A 23,585-nucleotide genomic window follows, 5' to 3' on the forward strand; every position below is an offset into this window, starting at 1 on the left:
GTGTCAAGGCTTTAGAATCTTCATTTATATTTACCTTCTTGGATAGGTGGGTTTTTGTTTTTTGGGTTTTTTTTTGGGGGGGGTTTAATTAATTTATTTACTGGCTGCATTGGGTCTTTGTTGCTGCCCGCGGGATTTCTCTAGTTGTAGTGAGCCGGGGCTACTCTTCACTGCGGTGAGCAGGCTTCTTATTGCTGTGGCTTCTCTTGTTGGGGAGTACGGGCTCTAGTTGCACAGGCTTCAGGAGCTGCGGTGCATGGGCTCAATAGCTGTGGCTCACAGGGCTTTAGAGCATAGGCTCAGTAGTTGTGGCGCATGGGATTAGTTGCTCCATGGCACGTGGAATCTTCCTGGCCCAGGGATCGAACCCGTGCCCCCTGCTTCGGCAGGTGGATTCTTAACCACTGCACCACCAGGGAAGCCCAAGACTATGAATTTACTTCTAAATAAATGTCAGACACTTAATATATTAGTGTCATTTTCATTGTTTTGGAAACCTGTTATTCCAGACTTTAATTTGCCTTTGACCCAATAATTATTCAGAGGGGGAAAAATGTATGTGTGTGTTTCTTTTAAAGTTATAAGAAATTGAGGTTTTTGAAATTGTAGCCAGAGTAATTCCTCCTTTGGGGACAACTTGAAGTATTGTTTGTAGCTTTATAATCAATTTTGTCCCTATTCCTGAAGTAACTTGAGAAGGTATATATTCTGTGGGGTAAAGTACAAGCCTAAAAAGAAAGTCAAAAATTCAGCCTTATGAATACATGGTTTGAATATGTCTCAGTGGTGACTGTTTTTCACACGTTGTTCCTGGAACACAGGTTACCTGTCGGATCCGCAGACTCACCTTTTTCAGGTCTGGTGTCTGTCCCAGTTCAAGGCTCTCATCTTCGTCATCCACATCCATCCTCTTTTCGTCTCATCGTTTTCCACACGTCTTTCTGCTCTGCATTTGGAGAACTTCCCAAGTGTGTGACTACAGCCCTGCTTGACTCTTCTGCAGTGTGGCTTCTACTCTTTCTGCTTTCAGTACAGGTTTCATTTCTATCACTGGATTTTAGTTCCTTGTATCCTGCATTTCAGCCAGCAGCGTCATTTGGGGGTTTTCTCATATTTTATTGAAAACTCAGAGCAGACCCTTCCTTAAATTTGCCTCCATTTTCTATAGCAATTTATTTCCAGAGCATACTTTTCCAGTATTGCCCTTAAAAATGACCGGGCCTGGGCTTTAGCACACCTGCAGACAAGATAATGAAATTAAACCACAGGATGCCTCTGTGACTCAGGACCTGGCCCTCAGCACTGGCACAGCACGACACAACCCTAAACAGCCACGCTCTTGACTAAAATGTTTAGGCTCCAGGGAGATGCTTCTTTACATCTTAGCTTGTGTTCGTGGGGGAAAATGCAACTGCATCTAAAGGTTTGGTGAAAGCTTAATGACTCCTGCTAGGTACAATTTCAGACTCCAGAGGGGCTTTGAGCAGAAAAACATTTAGGAAAGAGAAAAGACAAATTAATTAACTTGTCCAAGCTTTCCTCTCAGGTAGCCTGAATGCAATAGATTTGAACACAATGAAATAGCATTTTCTAGTAGTGCCGAGTGTACAATTTCTTTTTCATGTTTCTACTCATGGTTCTGGAAGTACACAGGAATTAGTACAGTATTTGCCTCAGTCGTAAAAACCTGAGGAAGTTTTTGTAGTATTGCATAAATCACATTACACATTACTCTTAAATTTTTATATATGTCTAGGCTTTAGATATAACATGATACTAATTCTTTACATTGGCAACAAGATGGACATTGAATGCTTATGATTTTAACATTTAATTGTAAAAGTTACTTAAGTTTTAAATTAAATTTATAATTTAAATAAAATTTAAGTTAAATTTTAAAATTAAAAGTTGCTTAATAAGATTTAACTAAGCTTTCAAAGAGTAAATAAAATAAAGCATTTGGATGTATGTAAATAATTTTGATATAAAAATTTAATATTCATTCATTCTAATTTGTATTTTGCCTTTTGAGTTATTAGATACCTTTCAATATTTTTAAAAAGCTAATTTTTGGAAAACAGAAAAAAATATATTTTCACATAAATTTATATTCTTGATGAAAATATACTTAAAATTGTGTACTTTGAATATAATTATGTTTTTAATTCTTAACTATATTGAAAAATCTTGATAATAGTAATATCATTAGTGATTGTATTGAAAGAAAGATAAGAAAAATGAATTTCGTGGACTAGCTATAATCCTGTATGAATTATGTATAAGTTTATTATCCATCCCAACATTTTCAGCCCATTAACAGAGCTTCTAGACATGTGGAATAAAAAATAAATTCATTCATCTTTGACATTTTGCTAACTTTCAGTCATAGATAAACCATAGCTTCAGACACATTTAAAAATTTTATCCTTTTAAAGGAATGTTTGTCAGAATATGAGGATAGAAAATATTTTATTTAACAGCTTGTTAGTTTTAGTTTGATTTATAACTTGTAAATGTTTATTTAGACAGATGGTCTGTGGCCTCCATGTCTTCTTGCCCCAGCTTACAACATCCAGAATTTATTCTTGGGTCCCAGGGTGGTTTTCCAGTTCCTTGAATGGGTAGGAATCCATTCAGAGCTCATGTCTGTCGCAGTTGGGGGTGGGGGGGGTCCCTCTGGTACCCCTTTGAGTGCTGCCATCACCCCCTCTAAGATTTTAGCCGCAGGGAGACCCTTCCCTGGCCCAATGTGCAGCATGTGGTCCTGGGCTATGGAAGCCTCTCCTCCCATCCAGGGCTCTAGTTCTACACAGACATGGTTGTTTGGGTCATCCGAGACATCTGTATATTTTTGGCCACAAATGGTACCTCGTAAAGTGGTACCCAGAGAATGGCCTCCTCTCAGGGTTCAACCTCCACCTGAGCTCCTGCTGGCTTCACATCCCAAGATGCAATGCGCTGCTGCCCCACCAGGGAGGCAAGTCCCCAGGCAAAGGGTATGGGGCATCACTGCCCACTTAGAAAGCTCTTCCTGCTTCCTTTCTGTGAGACCTTATCACCCTGTTTCAGAGGATGGAGCGAGCATCAGTAACAAAACTTTCTCTTGCCTCCTTTTTGCTATAGTTGGTGGAAATGTCTCTCAGACTTCCTTGGTGACAAATGATACTAAGATGTGTGGCCTTCGTGGGGAGGTGACAGGTTGTCAGGTCACCATGCCATGGCTGGTGAACCCCATCCTTCCTCTACTAGGCAGGTCTCTTTTGGTTGTAAGTGACAGAAACTCAACTCGAATGTGCTTACACAGGACGGGGCATTTATTGAGTCACAGGGTAGCAGTAAGGGCAAGAATGTGTTTAGGTTGCAGAGAGGGTGGACCCTGGGGCTGGGATCCTGTCTGGACTCTGCATCCTGTTCCAGGAGGCTGATTCTCTCAGATGGGCTGTATCCACGTGATTCTAAACTGTCGGCCTCTGGCCCCACAGCCAAAGTCTTCCTGTGAGAAGCTGAGCTCTTCTGCTTCATTTCAATGCGAGCTGTACGGGTTGGGGCATGGGCACACCCTGTCACCTGGAAGGCAGGGCCCTGTGACTGGCAGCCCCACGAAAGCCCCACGGGGGAAGGAGTTCCCTCCAAGGTGGTACTGTTCCCAGAAGGGCAGGGAGGTGGGCAGACAGAACAGCCAGCCCTCTCTACCCCGTCCCACAGTTCTCACCAATCCCTCCAGGCCCATCTGCCATTTCTGCCTGAAGTTTGGCCTCAAGACTGAGCCAATGTGCATGGTTAAGACCAGAGTATTTCCAGGAGAGTGATGACGTCACAGAACTGGGGTTCCAGAAGGTGGGGTGGCTCCGCGCTCTCATCTGCTTTAGAACATGGAGAGGGGTGAGCTGGGCGGGGCCAAACGATAGTCCATGAGGAAGTGGAGCCTCCTACGCAAACGGCTGTGTTCCGCAGATTCTCACGGACAGCCCTGGGCCGGCTGCGACCTGAGGTCAGAGAGGGAGAGGAGAGAGGTAAGCTTCGGGAGGACCGGTGGGGGTGCACCTGCCCGAACCCCTGCCTTCCCCAGGGAACCCCAAGAGGGGCCTCCATGGGCAGAGGTGGAGCTCCCTGCTTTCGGAGGCTCAGTGATACCTGCCTCCGAAGGACGCTACTGAGTCAGGGCAGAATGAGGTTGCGTGAGACACACTTACACTACAAATATCATTTGTTGTTTGTCTGGATTCTAATGTGACAGGGCATCCTGTAATTTTATTTGCTAAATCTGACAACTGTAGGGTGGAAGAGAGAGGCAAAAGAATGGTCGCAAGCTCAGGCTGCAATGGAGTGAGTCTTAGGAGACAGAATAAAACATCTGTGAGGAGACAAGCCATCAGGGTCGCCACTTGTCCAAGAAGCTGCCTGACTCATAAAGCCCGTGGATGGAGGGACCCTCGGGAACATACCCCTAGTTTAAGGGGAAAAATACACAGGCACACACACCCCTAGTGATAGAAACAGCCTCATTCTTTGCTTTCATGGCACTGACCATTCTGAAGAATGTGGGCCAGTTATTTTATAGATCTTCCCCTCTGTTTGGCTTTGTCTGACGTTTCCTCAGGATTAGCTACAGGTTCTGCATCCCTGGCCGGAATGCTGCGTGAGTGAGGTGTGTCCTCGGGTATCACATCTGGAGGCACGTGATCTCACTCTTTCCCTCACTGGTGCTGTGACTGTTGATCACAAGGTCAAAATACGGTCTGGTTTCTCCACTGTATTGTTACTGTTTTTCTTATGCAACGAAGATGCAATCTGTGGGGAGATGCTTTAGGACCATGAACACTCTCGGCTCTTCACCAAGCTTCCCACCCCCTCAGGTTTAGTATCTATTGATGAGTCCTTCTTGCTCAGACCAGTCTATGATGCTTTCAGGATGGTGATTTTCCAACTGCGTGACTATCTCCACGTTTATCACTCAGCATTTTCTTGTCAGGAAGAGCTCCCCACTCATCCCCATTATGTATTTATTAGTCTATTACTCTTATGAACTCATGGATTCCTGTCTCATCCAATGGGTTATAATCTGTCACTATCATCATTTATTTTGATGGTCAGATTGTTCCGGATTACCCTGGAAACCATGTATGCACTGGTTTCACAGATATGATACCAAAAGCGCATGCAACGAAAGAAAAAAAACAATCAGTCCTCATCAAAATTTAAAACTTTAATGTTTCAAAGAACACCACCAAGAAAGGGAAGTGCAACCCATAGAACGTGAGGAGATATTTGCAAATCATGTATCTGATAAGGTTCTAATACCCAGAATATATAAAGAACATGTACAACTCAATAATGAAAAGACAAGCAACCTAGCTGAAAAAATGGGCAAATGGTCTGAAAAGACATTTTCCCAAAGTTATACAGACGACCAATGAGCACGTGAAAAGATGATCAACGTTATTAGCCGCGAGGCAAATGCAAATCAAAACTACCATGTGATACCACTTGACAGCCTTAGGATGGCTTTGATCAAAAAGACAGTTAATAGCTCTGTTGGTGAGGATGTGGAGAAACTGGAACCTTCATACATTGCTGATGGCAATGTGAAATGGTACAGCCACTTTGGAAGTCCAGCAATTCCTCAAAAGTTTAAACTTTAAGTCACCGTGTGACCCAGCAATTCTGCCCTTTGGTATATATCCAAAGGCATGGAAACATTTGTCCACACACAAACTTGTACATGGATGTTCATAGCAGCATTTTTCATAATAGCCAAAAAGTAGAAACAACTCAGATGTCCACAAACTGATGAATACATAAACAAATTGTGATATATCCATCCAATGGCATATTATTCAGCCATGAAAAGGCAGGAAATACTGGTACATGCTACAACATAGATGAACCTTAAAGACATTGTAAGAGAAAGAAGTCAAACACAAAAGACCAGATATTATATGGCTTCATTTATATAAAATGTTCAGAACAGGCAAACCTATAAAGATAGAAAGCAGATTATTGGTTGCCAGAGGCTGGAAGGAAGTGGAACGGGGAGTGACTGCTGATGGATTTGGGGTTTCTTTTTGGGTGGATGAAAATATTCTAAACTTGACTGTGGTGATAGTTGCATACTTCTGTGAAAAATGATTGAACTGCACACTTTAAGTGAATTAAGTGTATGGTATGTGAATTATATATTGTGAATTATATCTCAATAAAGCTGTTAGCCAAAAAATGCTGTTCCAGATTTGGTCAGTGGGTACCCCTTTGAGCTGGCTCTCATGTCTGTTTGACATGCCCCAGCATTGTTAATTTTAGACTAGGGTAAAAATAAAAGCAAGAGACCCCCCCCCCAAAAAAAAGTATTTATAAAATAATGCATGAGAGGAAAGAGAAACAGCCAGGTGGGGGGCAGTGAATAAGCGCGGATGTTTGGCTGCTCTCTCCAGATTCCCCAGGAGAAGGCCAGCAGGTGTCTGGGAAACCCTAGGACCCGCAGGCCCTCAGCTGTTCGCCCTCTGCTGTGCCTCCTCCCCTCCGAGGATGACGAACCCGCAGCTCATCTCCTTGGTCAGCTGCCTCCTTGCTGTGAATCAAGCCAGCCTCATCAACCGCTGTGACTTGGCCAAGGTGCTGCACCAGGAGGACTTGGATGGGTTTGAGGGCTACTCCCTGAGTGACTGTGAGTGCCGTTCCCTCACACTCCCACCCCCTTGCTCCTGCTCTCGCCGTCATGCCCCCCATGGCCATCTTTCTTTTTCTCTCATTTGTTTCTCAAAGTCAAGTTCAAAAAGCAGCCCCCTCCAAGAAGCCTTTCCCAACATTCCCTATTTGTTCAACGATTCTTAACTCAGCACTTATTATGTCCCAGGAACTATTGTAGGCGCTGGGGATACAGACATCAACAGAGCCCCTTCCCTCATAGTGTTCACATTCTAGGGAAAGAGAGAGATAGAAATAAGCACACAAATATATGAAGTGCTTCCTGGTGGTGATAAATTCTATGCAGAGAATAAAGCAGGGGGAGTGATGGGTGACACTGTTCCAGAGGGAGAAGTCAAGGAAGGCCTCTCTGAGGAGGTGACATTGAGCAGTGCTGAATGGAATAAAGGACCTGGGCCCCCAACCATCTGGGGGAAGAGCATTCCAGGTGGAGGGAACAGCCACTACAAAGGCTTCATCCTACTCCATGGTAGAGATAGCTCCCTTCTGCCCAGAATGTGTGCACATCTGCCTTACAACACTCTCTCCTTTCATCTTGCTTTGTGGGGTTTTTAAAAAAAATTTATTTATTTATTTATTTATTTATTTATTTATTGGCTATGTTGGGTCTCCATTGCTATGCCCAAGATTTCTCTAGTTGCAGTGAGCAGGGGCTACTCTATGTTGTGGTGCAGGTGCTTCTCAATGCAGTGGTTTCTCTTGTTGCAGAGCACCAGCTCTAGGCGTGTGGGCTTCAGTGGTTGCAGCACGTGGGCTCAGTAGTTGTGACTCATGGGCTTAGTTGCTATGGGGCATGTAGGATCTTTCTGGACCAGGGATCGAACCTGTGTCCCCCTGCATTGGCAGGTGGATCCTTTACCACTGCACCACTAGGGAAGTCCCCCTTTGTGGGTTTTTTAGATATATATTTTCATTCATATTCTATAGGTGCTTTGAAGGCGGCATCTGCATTTGACCCAGCTAACTGTCCCTCACTGGGGTTTGCACAGTTTCTGGCATACACTAGGTGATCATTAAGTGCAGAAAGCGTGGATGGACCAATGGATGGTTGAGTGGTTGTACTGATGGGTGGATGGGTGGATGGACTGAAGGATGAGAGGAGGAGAAGCTAAGGGGTGTTTCTGGCAAGCTAGCCCCCTCTAGCCTCATGTTCTTTTCTTTTGATTCCTCTGTCTGCCTTCTCCCTTAGCTTGGTTCCCTTTCAAACCCCTCTTCTCCCTGTTCTAAGGGGTGTGCCTGGCTTTCGTGGAAAGTGCCTTCAACATAACAAAGGTAAATGAAAATACAGATGGCAGCTTTGACTATGGCATCTTCCAGATCAACAGCCACTACTGGTGCAACGATTACCAGAGTCACACGGAAAACATTTGCCAAGTGGAGTGTCAAGGTCTGGCCAGGGCCCCAGGGTGGGAGAGGTGAGAGAGATAACCAGACTCTACTCACGGGGCTTCCCTTCCCACACCCAGCCTGGAAATGCCCCCAGAGGGATGGTTCAAGGAATCAGGGGATCCCTTTACTCAGCAGAGGGTTTGATTCATGTCCCTAGATGCCCTTAGGAGGTTCTACAGTGTGCTTGAAGGATCTAGAAAGGCTCTGCACAGCCAGTAGCAGTGGAGCAGTGCAGCAGCCAACATTTATTGAGAGCATATTATACACTCAGTACTTTGGACACACAGCTCATTTCATCCAACTTGCCATGTGATAGAAACTAGTATGATTCCCACTTTATAGATGAGCAAACTGAGGCTCACAGACCCAGTGCCGAATGCCAGACTGGTGGCCCTGAAGGCTCGGCTCTCACCACCAAGTAGTGCTGTCTTTGGCTAAAGGTCTGACCTAAGGCCAGGTGCAAAGTCCCCCGCTCAGGGCTAGTCCAGGAGGCTCCACAGGTCCATGACTCTGTCCCCCATCTCCTCCTTTGGACTCTGATTAAGGGCCCTGGCGTCTTCATCTGAAGAGCCTCCATCCTTAGGCAGGACTTTACCTTGGTCTCTGTGCTGCCTGTTTTGGCATTTCCTTCCCTTAGAAACCTCCACACTTGGGGTGAACCACCAAGCACTAGGAAGTATGGCAGTAACAGGCCCAAATCTCAGTCCTCCTGCCCCTCCTGCCCCCCCCGCCCCGCCCCCAGCCACCCTCAACCTCCAGCAGCCATTGTACGGATGTCCAGATGGGCCTCAGAGAGGGAGGCCTTGCCTCGTCTGGAATTACTCAGCCTCTGGATGGCATGTGCCTTGCAGGGAGAGCCAGTCTTTGGGACTGTCCTGTGTGCTCTCACGGCTAATCTCTTTCTCCTTTTCAGAACTGCTGAGCCCCAGTCTTCTCGCAGTCATCAACTGTGCGAAAAAGATTGTGTCTGGAGCAGGGGGGATGAAGAACTGGTGAGGGGCACATGGTGGGCAGAGCCTTAAGTTAGTGGGCGGGGCCTTAAGAAAGATGTGGTGATGGAGAAAGGGACAGCAGGCCAGGACCTGACCTTTTCTACAGTGTAGAAAAATGTGGGGTGGGGCAGGGCTTGGAACTCTGACTTAGAAAACCTGAGATCTGGCTCTTCCTCTGACATTGTATTAAAGAAAACTCTTTGGGCTGCAGTAACAGAGCAACTTGATCTAGCTGGGGGAAATTTATTCTGAGAAGACAAGGTGCCTTATTGAGCCCACACGTGGGGTGCAGTTGGGTCAGGAAGAGGAGGGAAGCAGGGCTGGAAACTTTGCCTGGCAGGTTTCTGCTTCCCTCAGTGTGCTGGCTTCACTACACCCACTGCAGACCAGCTTTCTCTGCTCTATAGTCCACCAGACAGACCCACTCACCGTCGGCCCTGAACCTGTGGGCTAAAGTCCTAGGCAACCACAGAGACTGGCTAGGCTCAGTCCCAGTCCAAGTGTCTGGGACTGAGCATCTGATGGGTTCAGCTTGGACCCAGTGACCCGGAGCCATTCATTCAGCTGTAGGCATAGAAGCAATGAAGCAACATAAACATGGCTGCCCTGGGGCCCTCTCTCCATCAGTGGCAGCCACATTTTCCGTAGAAAGCATGTTGCTCATCAGCTGGGCAGACACTCCAGCTGTCAGCTTACCGACACTGGATGTTGGGATGGTTATTTAACTTTTCTGAGCTTCAAACGGGATGTATAATAATATAAATGGCTGCCTCTACAAGAAACTGAGGATGGAAGGCGTTAAGTGCTGTGTATACTCGGAAAACACCACGCAAAAGAAGGATCCCGGATGACTGTTAGGGCTGACCCTGCCTGGAGGGAAAGTCAGTGGCTACACCTGGGATTTTTATTTTTTTATTTTTAAAGTAACTCAGCCTTGTAAAACAGTGCTTTCCCCCTTCAGAAGGAGGAGAGGATTTGAAAATGTGGAAGCATACTGAATGGGGGAAGCGGGTAAACACTATGGATGAGGGAAAGTGAAAGGAAGAACCGGAGGGGCCACAGGGGGACGATTAGAGAGCTGGGAATGAAGCCTCATGAAGAGCTGGGTCAGTGTGTGAAGAAGCAGCTGCTAAGTAGGAAGCAAGAACCAACCTTCTTTCCCTCCACAGGGTAAACTGGAGGTTGCACTGTGCGGGCCGGCCACTCTCCTACTGGATGACAGGATGCCACCTGGCATGAGACACGGAGCAGGCCTGTGGTAGGGTCATTCCCGAACTCCCTCCTCACTTGGGAATTCTTCATTTCCTCTTCCCCTTGCTTCCGCTTCATGTTATTTTCTTCCTTTCCCATTTACAAATAACACTGACCAGAGCCCCAGGAATAAATGGTTTTCCTCCTTGTTCCCATCCAGGCCCAGGCCCCTGGTTCCTGACGGTCATTTGCAAACCAGGAAGACCATGGTGAAAGAAGGTTCCATATTTTGGGAAATATTAAAGGATTCCTTGTGCAAAGAATGTGTGAACTGAGTCATGATTAATTCCACGTATATTTGAGTGCCTAATAGAGTACGGGTGTGCTAGGTACCAGAAAAAGGATGATAAATCTGCAACTATTGTTCATGAGGTGTCAGAATCTAGCCGGAGAAGCAGAGACATCAGGAATAATGGACACAGCGAAGAAATGGATGCATACAGTGAACGCAATGGATCATGAAATGGATAATAAATCTGTACTTGTTGGTTTGAAAGAGTATCAGGATCCAAGCAATTCCTCCAAAGTCAACAATTTTTGAAGTAAAAGAGCTCAGAAGTAGGTAATGGGTGGGGCTAAGGGCCTGATATATTGAGGTGGAGAAAGTCATGGTGGGGGTGGAGAAATGTGCTAGGTGATTTGGGGGTACTTTAGGAAAATGGGCTAGAAACCAACTTTTTTTTTTTTTTTTTTTTTTTTAGTTTTTAAAAGGAAGATTTATTCAACAAGTTTCACTTAGTGCAATACACCTAAAAAGGAAAATCAAATACAAAGGAAGATTTAAATCAAGGCCTCAGAATTTCATACAAACACCAAGACCAAAATCCTAAAGTATTGGTATTGTGTCTCAAATTTTCCCCATTAACTTAAAAAAAAAAAAAAGCTTAAACTTACATGCCATAGAGGTTATTAAATGAAACTAGAACAAACATGCCAAATAGTTCACTTTTAATTGTAGACACAGCTCCTATATTGAGTTTTACAAAAAAGCATGTCTTTCAACATGCATCCAGTGTTCAATGTAATGTGGTGTAAGAACAACATTTAACATAATTCAACTGCTTTAACCTAAATACACCTACTGCTTAAGTACATCCTACAATATAACTAACTTGAGAAAAGCTGAAAATTATTTAACAGTAATAGATTACTCAACCTAGTTGTTACATCCTAGATGAATGTTTGTGTTCAAAAATACTGAACCTTAAGTCTTTAAAACAATCCTGTTTTCCACTTAGAGTAAGTATAAAGCAGAAGCTTGTATGGCAAAACTGTTAAAACTTAAGTTTTGTTTTTCTCTTAAAAAATGTTGACTAAGAGTCAGTGATCAGGGTCAATTACATTCCCCATCCACCACTCATACTGGACGTGCTAGACATCCCTCCCATTCCGTCCACTCCCATAGACGCTCGGCTTCCACGACTGCAGTAGCTGCTATTCACTGCTCCTTGGCTGCCTATGCAATGTTTGATTGCAAATCACTGGAGTTTTCCTGTAAAACTTGGTCATACCCACTCATGCTGCTCTGGCCACCACAGCCGCCTCCATAACCACCACTCAGCTGCTAGCTGGCTGGGCCACCATAACTGGACTGGTTTGACAAGCCCATGCCTCCCATCATTTGGCTACCATAAGCACCACCGCTTGCTCCTGCTGTAGAATTCAAGAAGAGTTCTACATATCTGTGTTGCATATTTGCTTTGTCTTTTGACATCGCTGCCACAGCATCTTCATGAGTTGCAAACTCGACATCTGCTTCACCAGTTACTCTGCCATCAGGACCAGTTTCAATATGTACTCTCACAGGGTTGAGTGGTGAAAAAAAAATATAAATGTCATTCTCAATAGCTCTGTAAGGTAATCCCCGCATGTGTACACAGTGTCCTGTTGTGCTCTGGAAAGTAGAGCCACCATCCCCGTATCTGTGATCTGACATTCCTGAAAAACAGTAATTGAGGTCTCTTCCAAATCTATCTGACCCAAATCCATAGCCATCATTATAGCCATTATAATCATCATAGCCTCTATAACCTCCACCATAAGCACCACACCTCATCCTTTCAAAGCCAGCTCCTCTTCCAATGCTGTTATACCCTCTGCCAGCCCCAGGCCTGTCAGAGGGACCTGGTCGCTGCATGGCCATAAGTTTTTGTGGTGGATCATAGTGGGTTCTAACTTCAGCTCGACTGCTCTTAAAGATTTCGATATACCTGTGCCCTATTCTTTCCTTGCGTTTCTTTAGAGCCTTTTCAGCTATTTCCTGTGAAGTAAACTGCAGGAAGGCCTCCCCCGTACTCCTCCCCTGGAAGTCCACCAGCAATGTTATCCCACTTGGCACGATTTCCAACCCTGAGAAGAACTGAACAATTTCTTCCTTGCTACATCCAAAGGGGAGTCCTCTAAGCCGTACAAAGCCATCATTGGCCGTGTCAGGACTATTTGGACCAGTATGCTTCAACACCCAATCCATTTCAACGTTGTTTGACTTGAATACGTCAACATATCTGTGTCCCATAGTTTCTCTGTCATTTTTTAGGGCCAATTTGACTTCATCTTCTGATTCAAGTTCAACAAAAGCCTCGGCACTCGATCTGCCTTCTCTGGTGTAGATGAAACGAATACTTTGAGCCCCATTTTCAATTTTGCAGTCGGAAAAAAAGCACTGCACTTAGTCGGCCGAGCAGGACCAAGGCAAGCCCCGGACCTTCACCACGAACCCCTCGCCGCCTTCAGTGCCCAGCGTCATCGTCCCTTAGTGGATCCTGGCGTCCAAACAGACTGCACACGCAACTTCGGCGCGGCTGAGAAGAAAATAAAATAGAAACCAACTTTTTAAGGATGTCCTACTAGACTGTTTGTGGCTTTAATGAGTTATACGTTTATTTGCATATTTAAGACTCATGAAAACACTCAAGTCGAAGGATGGCATCTTTGGTGATCATTTCTCACACAGAGTTGGGAAATCTAAATGTTTAAAGTTCAGTGGATGGTTAGCGCTACTTAGTACTCTAGTCTTCTCTGGGAGGTTGAAGATGAAGCCAGCTGCTATAAAGATATCCGCACCATTTGATCCTGTAAACTTCACCCTGTGGACTCTACCCCCAAAATACACTTGAATAGAAGCATCAACCTGCAAGTCCTCCAGGCGATGGGGCTGAGGGAGGGGAACTAGAGGCAGAGACACGCCCGGCGTGGGAGGGGCGAAGGAGAGGCCCGGGCGCCGGCCCCCTCCCTCTCCCACCGAGCGGCCCCGCCCCCTCACGCTCCCGTTTTTAAAAAGCGCGTGCGCGCAGGCGCGCGTGCGCAGGCGCAGTGCCCCCGTGCGCCCGAGTGCGCACGCGCGGTGACGTTAGGATGGCGGAGAAGGCACCTTTTGCTGTTCCCACCCGGAGTGACAAAACCTTGCTGTTGTGGGAGCTGAGCTCTGGACCCACGGCCGAGGCCTTGCAGGTGAGCCGAGCGGGATGAAGGGAGGGGTGGAGAAAGCCGGCCCTCGCCCCAGTAACTGGGAGCCGCGGGTCCTGCCTCAGCATCTCACCCGCTCTTGGCTCCGCTGAGAGGAATCTTAGTTCGAGGCGACCTGAGCCGTGCACCGCCCCCACGCATTTTTGAGAGATAGCTCCCAGCAGGCGGCACATTGCCTCCAAATGCTTCTCGAAGGTTCGGATTTCAGAGGAAAACTTGGTCATGAAATGAGAAGGGTTTGGAGTTGCAGGTCGCGATGGTGAAGGGCTGGGGGAGTATAAGGGAATGGGCAGTTAGGTTTCCTGGGTGGGAAGTTTCCTGCACTTACTTAGCGTGGGACCCCCTACAGCATTCTCCGTTCACAGCCTTCTCCCAGTTTGGCCTCCTGTATTCGTTCGGAGTCTTCCCAAACGCTGCGGTGGCCGGTCCTAGGTTCTGTGCCATCATCAAGTTTTATTCGGCAAGGGATGCCCACAGAGCCCAAAAGGCATGCGACCAGAAGCAGCTTTTTCAGGCGTCTCCAAGTGAAGGTGGGTGCAAATGCGGAATTCCTTGCTCTACTGGGATGGGTGCTGAATTTAGAAATAATAGGCCATGGGAATTCCTTGGTGGTCCAGTGGTTAGGACTCTGCACTTTCACTGCTGAGGGGCTGGGTTCAATCCCTGGTTGGGGACTAAGATCCCACAAGAAAAATAAAAAGGAAAGAAAGAAAAGGGCAGCATTTGTACAGCACTGTGGTCTACAGAATGCTTTCAGATGCACTGCTCCACCGATCCCCCCAGTTCCCCATTTCTTTCTTTCTTTTCTTTTTTTTTCTTTTCTCTCTTTTTTCTTTCTTAAGATGGAGAAACTCGAACTCAGGATGGTTAGGTGACTTACCTAAGGTTCATGACAATAACTGTGGAAACTAGAGGCCAAACCCAAACTTAACTGATGTTAAACCCTATGTTATTTTATGCTGGCCCTTAATTTAAGGAATCTTCACAACAATCTTCCTTATATTTACTTTTATATGGATGTTAAATGTGTGTGCTTGACAGACTCTTTTGTCAGTTGCAGCATGGAAGAGGCTTCTTCATCATCGCTCTCAAACTGCCTGTTCAGAACTCCCTTCACTTCCCAGAAAACGGTTAAAATGTCCTTTCATGCACTGTAGAAACCTTATTGCATATGAACATGACATCCCATTTTACTTCCCCGGAGCCCCAGAATTAACGTTTCGTTGTGTGCCTCCACTCAGCCACCATTCCTTTTTCAAGGACCTTTTGGATTCCTCTGAATCCGTGAGTGTGGCTTAGATTTCCCCAGCCTTTCACTTTATAATTGTACGTCTTCTCTGATTGGCTTCTTGGTCTGGCTACTGCGCCCTGACCTTGCTGCCTAGTCTTACCCATATTTCTTTTTTTTTCTTTTTTAATATTTTTGTATATTTTAAATATTTATTTATTTATTTATTGCCTGCATTGGGTCTTCGTTGCTGCGCATGGGCTTTCTCTAGTTGCGGTGAGCAGGGGGCTCCTCTCCATTGCGGTGTGTGGGTGAGTCCTTGTGGTGGTTTCTCTTGTTGCAGAGCATGTGCTCTAGGTGTGCAGGCTCCAGTAGTTGTGGCTTGTGGACTTAATACATGTGGCTCCTGGGCTCTAGAGCACAGGCTCAGTAGTTGTGGCGCACGGGCTTAGTTGCTCCATAGCATGTGGGATATTCCTGGACCAGGGATGGAATCCGTGTCCCCTGCATTGGCAGGCAGATTCTTAACCACTGCACCACCAGGGAAGCCCCCCTTGTGTTTTTTATAAATACAGAACAGAGAATAACATCTTAAAAGAAAGTGAAGAAAAGGCCTAATGTATCTGTTTTTCTCAGTAGCAGGAAGGGAAATGTTTGCCAGCAAGAACTGTGGCAAGGTTATCCCAGATGTCAACTGTCTCTACTACCCAGGGGCTCAGAGCCCTTCTGAAGCTTCCTAATGCCTAGGATAGCTCCATTATGACTCACCCTACAGGGCCTAGCCTCCCATGTGACACTCAACATTTAAAGATTAGTCTTCATTTCTCATTCCCAGCAGGCAGCTTCAGTTGGAGGAAGTCATTTCATTTTGTTATTTACTCATTCATTCATTAACCCAGTCAACAGACCATCAGTGCCAAGAACGATGCTTGTTTCTGGTAACAAGGAAAGAAGAAGATATGGTTCCTTCAAGCACCTAAGGAGCTCATAAACTAGTGATAGAGGAAGATGCACACACAAATCAATAAAGAATTAATAATGCTTTCACTATATATTATTTGCATTTTTATGAATATATTTCTATATTGCACCCTGTTTAAGGTGGAAATAGACATTTAAAAAAGAACTAGTGATTGTAAAAAATTCACAGTAATGGGTAAATTATTAAGAGAGTTAACACTGGAAATATTGGCACTCTCAAAGAAGCTTGTTGATACTGTGTATAAAATAGACAACTGATGGGCACATAGTGTGCAGCACAGGGAACGCTACCTAATGCACTAGGTAACCTAAATGGGAGGGAATTCCACAAGGGAGGGGATATCTGTATGTGTTTGGCTGAGTCATTTTGTTGTGCGGTGGAGGCTAACACAATATTGAAAAGCAACCGTACTCCAATAAAAATTAATAAAGAAAATTAAAAACAAAATAAAAGAACAAGCTTATTAATGCAGGCGAAAGTCTAATTCTTTTGGTTGCTTCTGTTAAACTTTATAGAGGTATATATTTTCTTTTCTAACCGGGGTTAGTAACTCAGGGAGGGGAGCTACAGATAAAGGTCCTACTTCAGTGGCAGGTCCATCTTATCTCCTCTTCAGGTCATATTCTCATGCAGGAGCTGTGGGATGAGACGCCTAAGACAGTTTCCTGCCTTTGCTTACCCACGGCCTTGTAATAGGCTTCCGCTGGCTTCCTTGGTTGCTTTCATCATCACTTTCACCACCAGAGGTCAGGGAAACCTTCCGATTAATCAGGGGCCCTGGAAAGGATGCAGAAAAGTGCTGACTTAAAGATAATAAATAATATTTATTTAGGGCTCACTGTGAACTCATTGCTTAAAATGTCCTGTATAATCTTCACAGCTAGTCTGTGAAATTGGTATTGATAAATCTCAGGTGTATCCAGAATAAGTATGTATGTCATGTTGTGATACTTTTACATCTCTTTTATCTTCAGGTTCGTCTCGGCACCAGACGTAAGGCGGTTCAACACAATGCCCTTGCCCTGAACAGCTCTAGATGCCAAGAATTGGCAAATTACTACTTTGGTTTCAGTGGGTGGTCAAAGAGGATCATCAAGGCAAACTCTGTAGATTTTCTTTGACTAATGAGACTCCTTTCACCATTGAACTCCTAGGCTTTAGCGAGAAGAATAGACTGGGCTGTGGGGAGGGATGTGAGAGGCTTCCACATGGAAGTATCTGAGCATAGATAGGCCTGCCACCTAGAATTAGAGATAATCTCAATGACTTGGGTGGTGGTTTCCATCATTTTCTCCAGTATTTATATGGTATATACAAAAAAAAGTTGTCCATGTCCAGTTATTCATTCGCAAGTCTCAGTGGATTTTGAAGCTATAGGACACCTCAACTGGGGATTGCTGGAGTGTAGTTTTTATTTGTAACACCAGAATATTTTGAAGTCTTGACTTTAATTCAAAAATCTGAACAGCTTCAGAATCTTTCTAACCTTGAAGAAAGGGAAAATGAAGATCCTGTGGCACCACTTCAGAAGCAAAGCCTGAAGTTCTTCTGTGCTTTAGAGGTGGTGTTGCCAAACTATGAGTGCAGGAGTCCTGGAGTTGGCATGGCCGAGGAACCTTTGGATAAGTTGGAGGAAGGTCTGTTTTCCAGTATGTGTCTGGAGGGGGTGGGGGGGTGAGGGGGTGGGATTTCTCTTTTTTCCTTTCTTTCGGAAACTCACATTTTCAAATACATCATCACCATTGCTAACCAACTAAAGCTTTGGGCAGAGTTTTTCTCCCTGGCGATATAGGTTTTTATCTTAGGCAATACCGGACAGGAACTTACACTTTAGAACTTTAGAACTGACTGCCTTCCAAGAAACTTAGGAGGAGGGAAAGCTAGGTTTTTTGTTTTGTTTTGGTTAATAACTTGTTTTGTGCTAAAATAGTCCTTCAAATACAGATGTGGCCTTCAGTTATCCCAATAAAATCATTGTCTAAAGATTTAAATAAACTCTTGTGTAAATGTTCAGTCCTTTGCCTCCTGTAGAAGGGCTTGAGCAGAAGAAGTCAAATGTAGATCCCTTGAAAGGGGTTTCCGAGTGGTACTGAGTTTTTTCCTAGAATCCGTGGCACTCGGGCTTAGGGTTTTAAGTCAGAGGCAGGGCTTTTAGCAAATGGAGTGGAGGAGACTCCTCCATCCACCTGAGTGGGTGATGAGGCCAGATCATCTGCACTAGCACCCAGTCTACCTCACTGTGTGAGTCCAGCCCTTTACACACAGGAGAGCAGGGTCTGTAGAGTATAGCTTCAGCTTGTCCATTTCAAATCTGTGAGTAATGTGAGCTGTGTGCCACGTTCTTGGCTTGCATCTCCCATCTAGTATTTCAGGAACTTCCAGAATAGATCTGAGCAGTAAAAATGTGCCCTGCAGGGATATACCTACAGCAGAGCCATTCATCCATACTATTGTGTTGTGCCTGCTCTTAATTGCTAAGGTAATGATCTAAGAATCCCAGGTACATTTTTATTTTGAAACAGATAACCTAGAAATAAGTTATTTGGATAGTCATTTTCAGTGTATTTGTTTTGGTTGGATTTAGGGCCATTATCATTGCTTATGAAAAGGAAGGTGACCCAGAAGCTTGCTGTTCAGAAGGCTATGACAGATGCAATCCAGAAACTGCTGATTGTGGTTTTAGGTAAGACCTTTTTTTTTTTTTTTTTTTTAGGTAAGACCTTTTTGATTGTCCTAGAAGCGCTTCAGTTTCAATGAGCAAATAAAGTTATTTGAAAAGTTCTTTGGATGAAAATAATGGTTATCTAAAACACTACGTATTCTTTCATTTGCCAGATGATTTCACAGCAGCGGTCTCAAATTTGTTCTCTGTGGCATTTATGAGAAAAATGCCAGCAAATATTACTGTCCCCAGTGTTGAGATGTAGGATGACTAGCCTCAGTTCATAGAGAAAGTGTTTGATCCAGTTCTTCCTTGATTGCTTGTTTATCACACAGAAGAGGGCAGTGACTAGAAACTTTGGACACCTGGGTTTGAGTTCTAATTCTGTTTCTTAGATTTTGTTGTTGTTGTTGTTGTTGCAATTTTAGGCTTTCTAGCCAGAGAGATTTGCAGGTTTTTAAGGTACAATTTCTATATCTGCAAATAGGGTTAGTAATTCAGCTTATCACCTCCTGGGAGATATTGTAAGAGTAAATGAGATGATGCATGTAAAACGTTGAGACCTGTGCCTGGCCCATGGTGAGCAGACAAAATATATTGACTCTTATTATTATCATTGCTGTTTTCTTATTTTTTTGCTTGTTTGTTTTGTTTGTTACTTATTTATGTAGCTGCATTGAGTTTTCTCTAGTTGCTGCGAGCTGGGGCTGCTCTTCGTTGTGGTATGGGGGCCTCTTATTGTGGTGGCTTCTCTTGTTGTGGAGCACAGGCTCTAGGCATGCAAGCTTCAGTAGTTGCGGCACGTGGGCTCAGTAGTTGTGACTCGTAGGTTCTAGAACATAGGTTTAGTAGTTGTGGCTCACGGGCTTAGTTGCCCCGAGGCATGTGGGATCTTCTGGGATCAGGTATCGAACCCGTGTCCCCTGCATTGGCAGGCGGGTTCTTTTTTTTTTTTAGCTCTTTATTGGAGTATAATTGCTTTTCACTGTTGTACCACTTTCTGCTGTACACCAAAGTGAATCAGCAGTATTTATACACATATCCCCATATCCCCTCCCTCCCGAGACTCCTTCCCACTCTCCCTATCCCACCTCTCTAAGTCATCACCAATCATCGAACTGATCTCCCTGTGTTATGCAGCAGCCTCCCACTAGCTAGCTATTTTCCATTTGATAGTGTGTATATATGTCCGTGCTACTCTCTCACTTCGTCCCCGCTTCCCATTCGCCCCCCACCCTCAACCCTGTCCTCAAATCCATTCTCTACATCTGCATCTTTAGTCTTGCCCTGCCACTTGGTTCATCAGTACCATTTTTTTTTAGATTCCATATATATGCATTAGCTTATGATGTTCGTTTTTCTCTTTCTGGCTTCACTCTTCGTGACAGACTCTACGTCCATCCACCTCCCTACAAATAACTCAGTTTCGTTCCCTCCTATGGCTGAGTAATATTCCATTATATATATGTGCCACATCTTCTGTATCCATTCATCTGTTGATGGGCTTTTAGGTTGCTTCCATGTCCTGGCCACCATAAAAAGTGCTACAGTGAGCATTGTGGTACATGTATCTTTTTGGATTATGGTTTTCTCAGGGTATTTGCCCAGTAGCGGCATTGCTGGGTCATATGGTAGTTCCATTTTTAGGTTTTTAAGGTAACTCCATACTGCCTTCCATAGTGGTTGCACCAATCTACATTTCCACCAACAGTGCAGGAGGGTTCCCTTTTCTCCCCACCCTCTCCAGCATTTACTATTTCTAAAGTTTTTGATGACGGTCATTCTGACCAGTGTAAGGTGATACTTCATTGTGGCTTTGACTTGCATTTATCTAATGATTAGTGATGTTGAGTATCTTTTCATGTCTTTATTAGACATCTCCCTGTCTTCTTTGGAGAAATATCGATTTAGGTGTTCCACCCATTTTTGGATTGGGTTGTTTACTTTTGTGATATTGAGCTGCAATTAGCTGCTTGTATATTTTGGAGATTAATCCTTTGTCAGTTGCTTTGTTGGCAAATATTTTCTCCTATTCTGAGGGTTGTCTTCTTGTCTTGTTTATGATTTCTTTTGCTGTGCAAAAGCTTTTAAGTTTCATTAGGTCCCATTTGTTTATTTTTGCTTTTATTTCCATTATTCTAGGAGGTGGGTCAAAAAGGATCTTGCTTTGATGTATGTCATAGAGTGTACTGCCTATGTTTTTCTCTAAGAGTTTTATAGTGTCTGGCCTTACATTTAGATCTTTAATCCATTTTGAGTTTATTTTTGTGTATGGTGTTAGGAAGTGTTCTAATTTCATTCTTTTACATGTAGCTGTCCACTTTTCCCAGCAGAACTTATTGAATAGGCTGTCTTTTCTCCATGGTGTATTCTTACCTTCTTTGTCAAAGATAAGGTGCCCATATATGTGTGGGTTTATCTCTAGGCTCTCTATTCTGTTCCCTTGATCTATGTTTCTATTTTTGTGCCAGTACCGTACTGTCTTTTTTTTTTTTTTGAACTTTTGTTGCGATACAGTTAACAGACAATGAACAGCATATATTTAGAGTGTACAATTTGGTATCCCAATCTCCCAGTTCATCCCCCCCAACCCTCCCCGCTTTCCCCACTTGGTGTCCATGTGTTGGTTCTCTACATCTGTGTCTCTATTTCTGCCTTGCATTTCCTCTTTCATAGTTGTTAGCATTTGCCCTATGTATTGAAGTGCTCCTATATTAGGTGTATATATATTTATAATTGTTATCTCCTCTTCTTGGATGGATCCCTTGATCTTTATGTAATGTCCTTTCTTGTCTCGTGTAACATTTTTTATTTTAAAGTCTATTTTCTCTGATGTGACTCTTGCTACTCCAGCTTTCTTTTGATTTTCATTTGCATGGAATATCTTTTTCCATCCCCTCACTTTCCATCTGTTTGTGTCCCTAGGTCTGAAATGGGTCTCTTGTAGACAGCATATATATGGATCTTGTTTTTGTATCCATTCAGCTAGTCTGTGTCTTTTGGTTGGTGCATTTAGTCCATTTCCATTCAGGGTAATTATCGAGATGTATGTTCCTATTACCATTTTCTTAATTGTTTTGTTTGTGTTTTTGTAGTTCCTTTTCTTCTCTTATGTTTCCCACTTACAGAACTTCCTTTAGCATTTGTTGTAGGGCTGGTTTGGTGGTGCTGAATTCTCTTAGCTGTTGCTTGTCTGTAAAGCTTTTGATTTCTCCATTGAATCTGAATGAGATCCTTGCTGGGTAGAGTATTCTTGGTTGTAGGTTCTTCCCTTTCATCACTTGAAATATATCGTGCCACTCCCTTCTGGCTTGCAGAGTTTCTGCTGAGAAATCAGCTGTTAACCTTATGGGAGTTCCCTTGTATGTTATTTGTTGTTTTTCTCTTGTTGCTTTTAATAACATTTCTCTGTCTTTAATTTTTGTCAGTTTGACTACTATATGTCTTGGCTTGTTTCTCCTTGGGTTTTATCCTGCCTGGGACTCTTTGCGCTTCCTAGACTTGGGTTGATATTTCCTTTTCCATGTTAGGGAGGTTCTCAACTATAATCTCTTCCAATATTTTCTCGGGTCCTTTCTCTTTCTCTTCTCCTTCTGGGACCCCTCTAACGTGAATGTTGGTGCATGTAACATTGTCCCAGAGGTTTCTTAGGCTGTCTTCAGTTCTTTTCATTCTTTTTTCCTTATTCTTTTCCGCATCAGTGATTTTCACCATTCTGTCTTCCAGGTCACTTATTCGCCCTTGTGCCTCAGTTAATCTGCTATTGGTTCCTTCTAGTGTATTTTTCATTTCAGTTATTGTGTTGCATGTCTCTGTTTGTTTGTTCTTTAATTCTTCTAGGTCTATAGTAAACTTTTCGACCTTTGCATCCAGTCTTTTTTCAAAGTCCTGAATCATCTTCACCATCATTATTCTGAATTCATTAAGGGTGCCTATCTCCTCTTCATTTAGTTGTTTTCCTGGGTTTTTATCCTATCCCTTCATTTGGTACAAAGTCCTCTGCTTTTACATTTTCTGTCTGTGTCTGTGATTTTAATTTCCACAAGATGAAATACTGCTGATACTGCTTGATACTGCTCTTTGCTTTCTTGTGGAGGAAGCTATCTAGGAGGCTCGTGGGTGCTTCCTGATGGGAGGGACCAGTACCATACTGTCTTGATCCCTGTAGCCTTGTAGTATAGTCTGAAGTCAGGCAACCTGATTCCTCCAGCTCCGTCTTTCCTTCTCGAGATTGCTTTGGCTGTTCGGGGTCTTTTGGATTTCCATACAAATCTGGCAGGTGGATTCTTAACCACTGGGGAAGTCCCTGTTTTCTTACTGAAGAGTTGATTAGATTTTGTTTTTGGAATCAATTTAATTTCAGTTTTCATTTCTGATATATTGGGTGAATATGATTCTTATATAATAATCAGCTGTGTTTTTGTGAGCCTTGATTGTGGTCATGCTGTTGAATAGTGTTGGTGTTGTTCCCTATTGAGTTATACAGTGGTGAGAATGTCAAAGGCTATGCCCAAAGGAAACTTTATGATTAGCAGACTCCTGGAATAGAATTGCTCTCGTGCTTCACAGCCCTGCAGGCTGAGAGCCTGAGAAATCCTAGCTAAGTTGTCAGAGACTTACTTGCTTGTAAGAGTTGACCCTGGGTTGGTCTTAGCCTTCCAGCCTAGACAATCCTCCCAGGGAAGTTTGACTTCCCCAGTCATCAGGCAGAATCTCCATCTCCGGCTGTCAACTCTGAGTAACAACCTTTCAGAACCAAACTAAATCTTTGGGTTGTTTGCCTGTCCCTAGTATGCAAAGGTATTCCTTATATGCAATTCCTTATATAAAATTCCTTAGACTAAAAAGCCTGGTGGCTCTAGTTTTCCTTCAGGGAAGCTATATTGTCCAAAAGGTACATGGGCCAGTTTC

At 44.0% G+C, this 23,585-nt stretch overlaps 2 protein-coding genes and 1 pseudogene across 2 annotated transcripts in view; 2 read left to right on the plus strand and 1 right to left on the minus strand.

The window, feature by feature from the left end:
• Positions 1–6,465: 6,465 nt before the first annotated feature.
• LOC130841035 (lysozyme-like protein 6) lies at positions 6,466–10,357 on the plus strand. The gene is made up of 4 exons (XM_057717212.1): positions 6,466–6,664; positions 7,934–8,092; positions 9,008–9,086; positions 10,256–10,357. The coding sequence occupies exons 1-4, from the start codon at positions 6,526–6,528 to the stop codon at positions 10,323–10,325; spliced, it is 447 nt and encodes a 148-aa protein (XP_057573195.1). The 5' UTR covers positions 6,466–6,525; the 3' UTR covers positions 10,326–10,357.
• Positions 10,358–11,670: 1,313 nt separating this feature from the next.
• LOC130840180 (heterogeneous nuclear ribonucleoprotein H-like) lies at positions 11,671–13,083 on the minus strand (annotated as a pseudogene).
• Positions 13,084–13,687: 604 nt separating this feature from the next.
• The window catches only part of LOC130839625 (RAD52 motif-containing protein 1-like), an 82,491-nt gene continuing 72,593 nt past the window's right edge, over positions 13,688–23,585 (plus strand). Inside the window, exons 1-7 of the mRNA XM_057713855.1 lie at positions 13,688–13,787; positions 14,152–14,442; positions 14,645–14,673; positions 14,779–14,932; positions 16,987–17,109; positions 17,481–17,649; positions 18,597–18,695. Coding sequence (XP_057569838.1) covers positions 13,692–13,787; positions 14,152–14,442; positions 14,645–14,673; positions 14,779–14,932; positions 16,987–17,109; positions 17,481–17,649; positions 18,597–18,695 — 961 coding nt within the window. The 5' untranslated portion in view covers positions 13,688–13,691. The remainder of the gene's footprint in view (positions 13,788–14,151; positions 14,443–14,644; positions 14,674–14,778; positions 14,933–16,986; positions 17,110–17,480; positions 17,650–18,596; positions 18,696–23,585) is intronic.

The sequence above is a fragment of the Hippopotamus amphibius genome, chromosome 17 (assembly GCF_030028045.1).
Source record: "Hippopotamus amphibius kiboko isolate mHipAmp2 chromosome 17, mHipAmp2.hap2, whole genome shotgun sequence".
NCBI classification, from domain to species: domain Eukaryota; kingdom Metazoa; phylum Chordata; class Mammalia; order Artiodactyla; family Hippopotamidae; genus Hippopotamus; species Hippopotamus amphibius.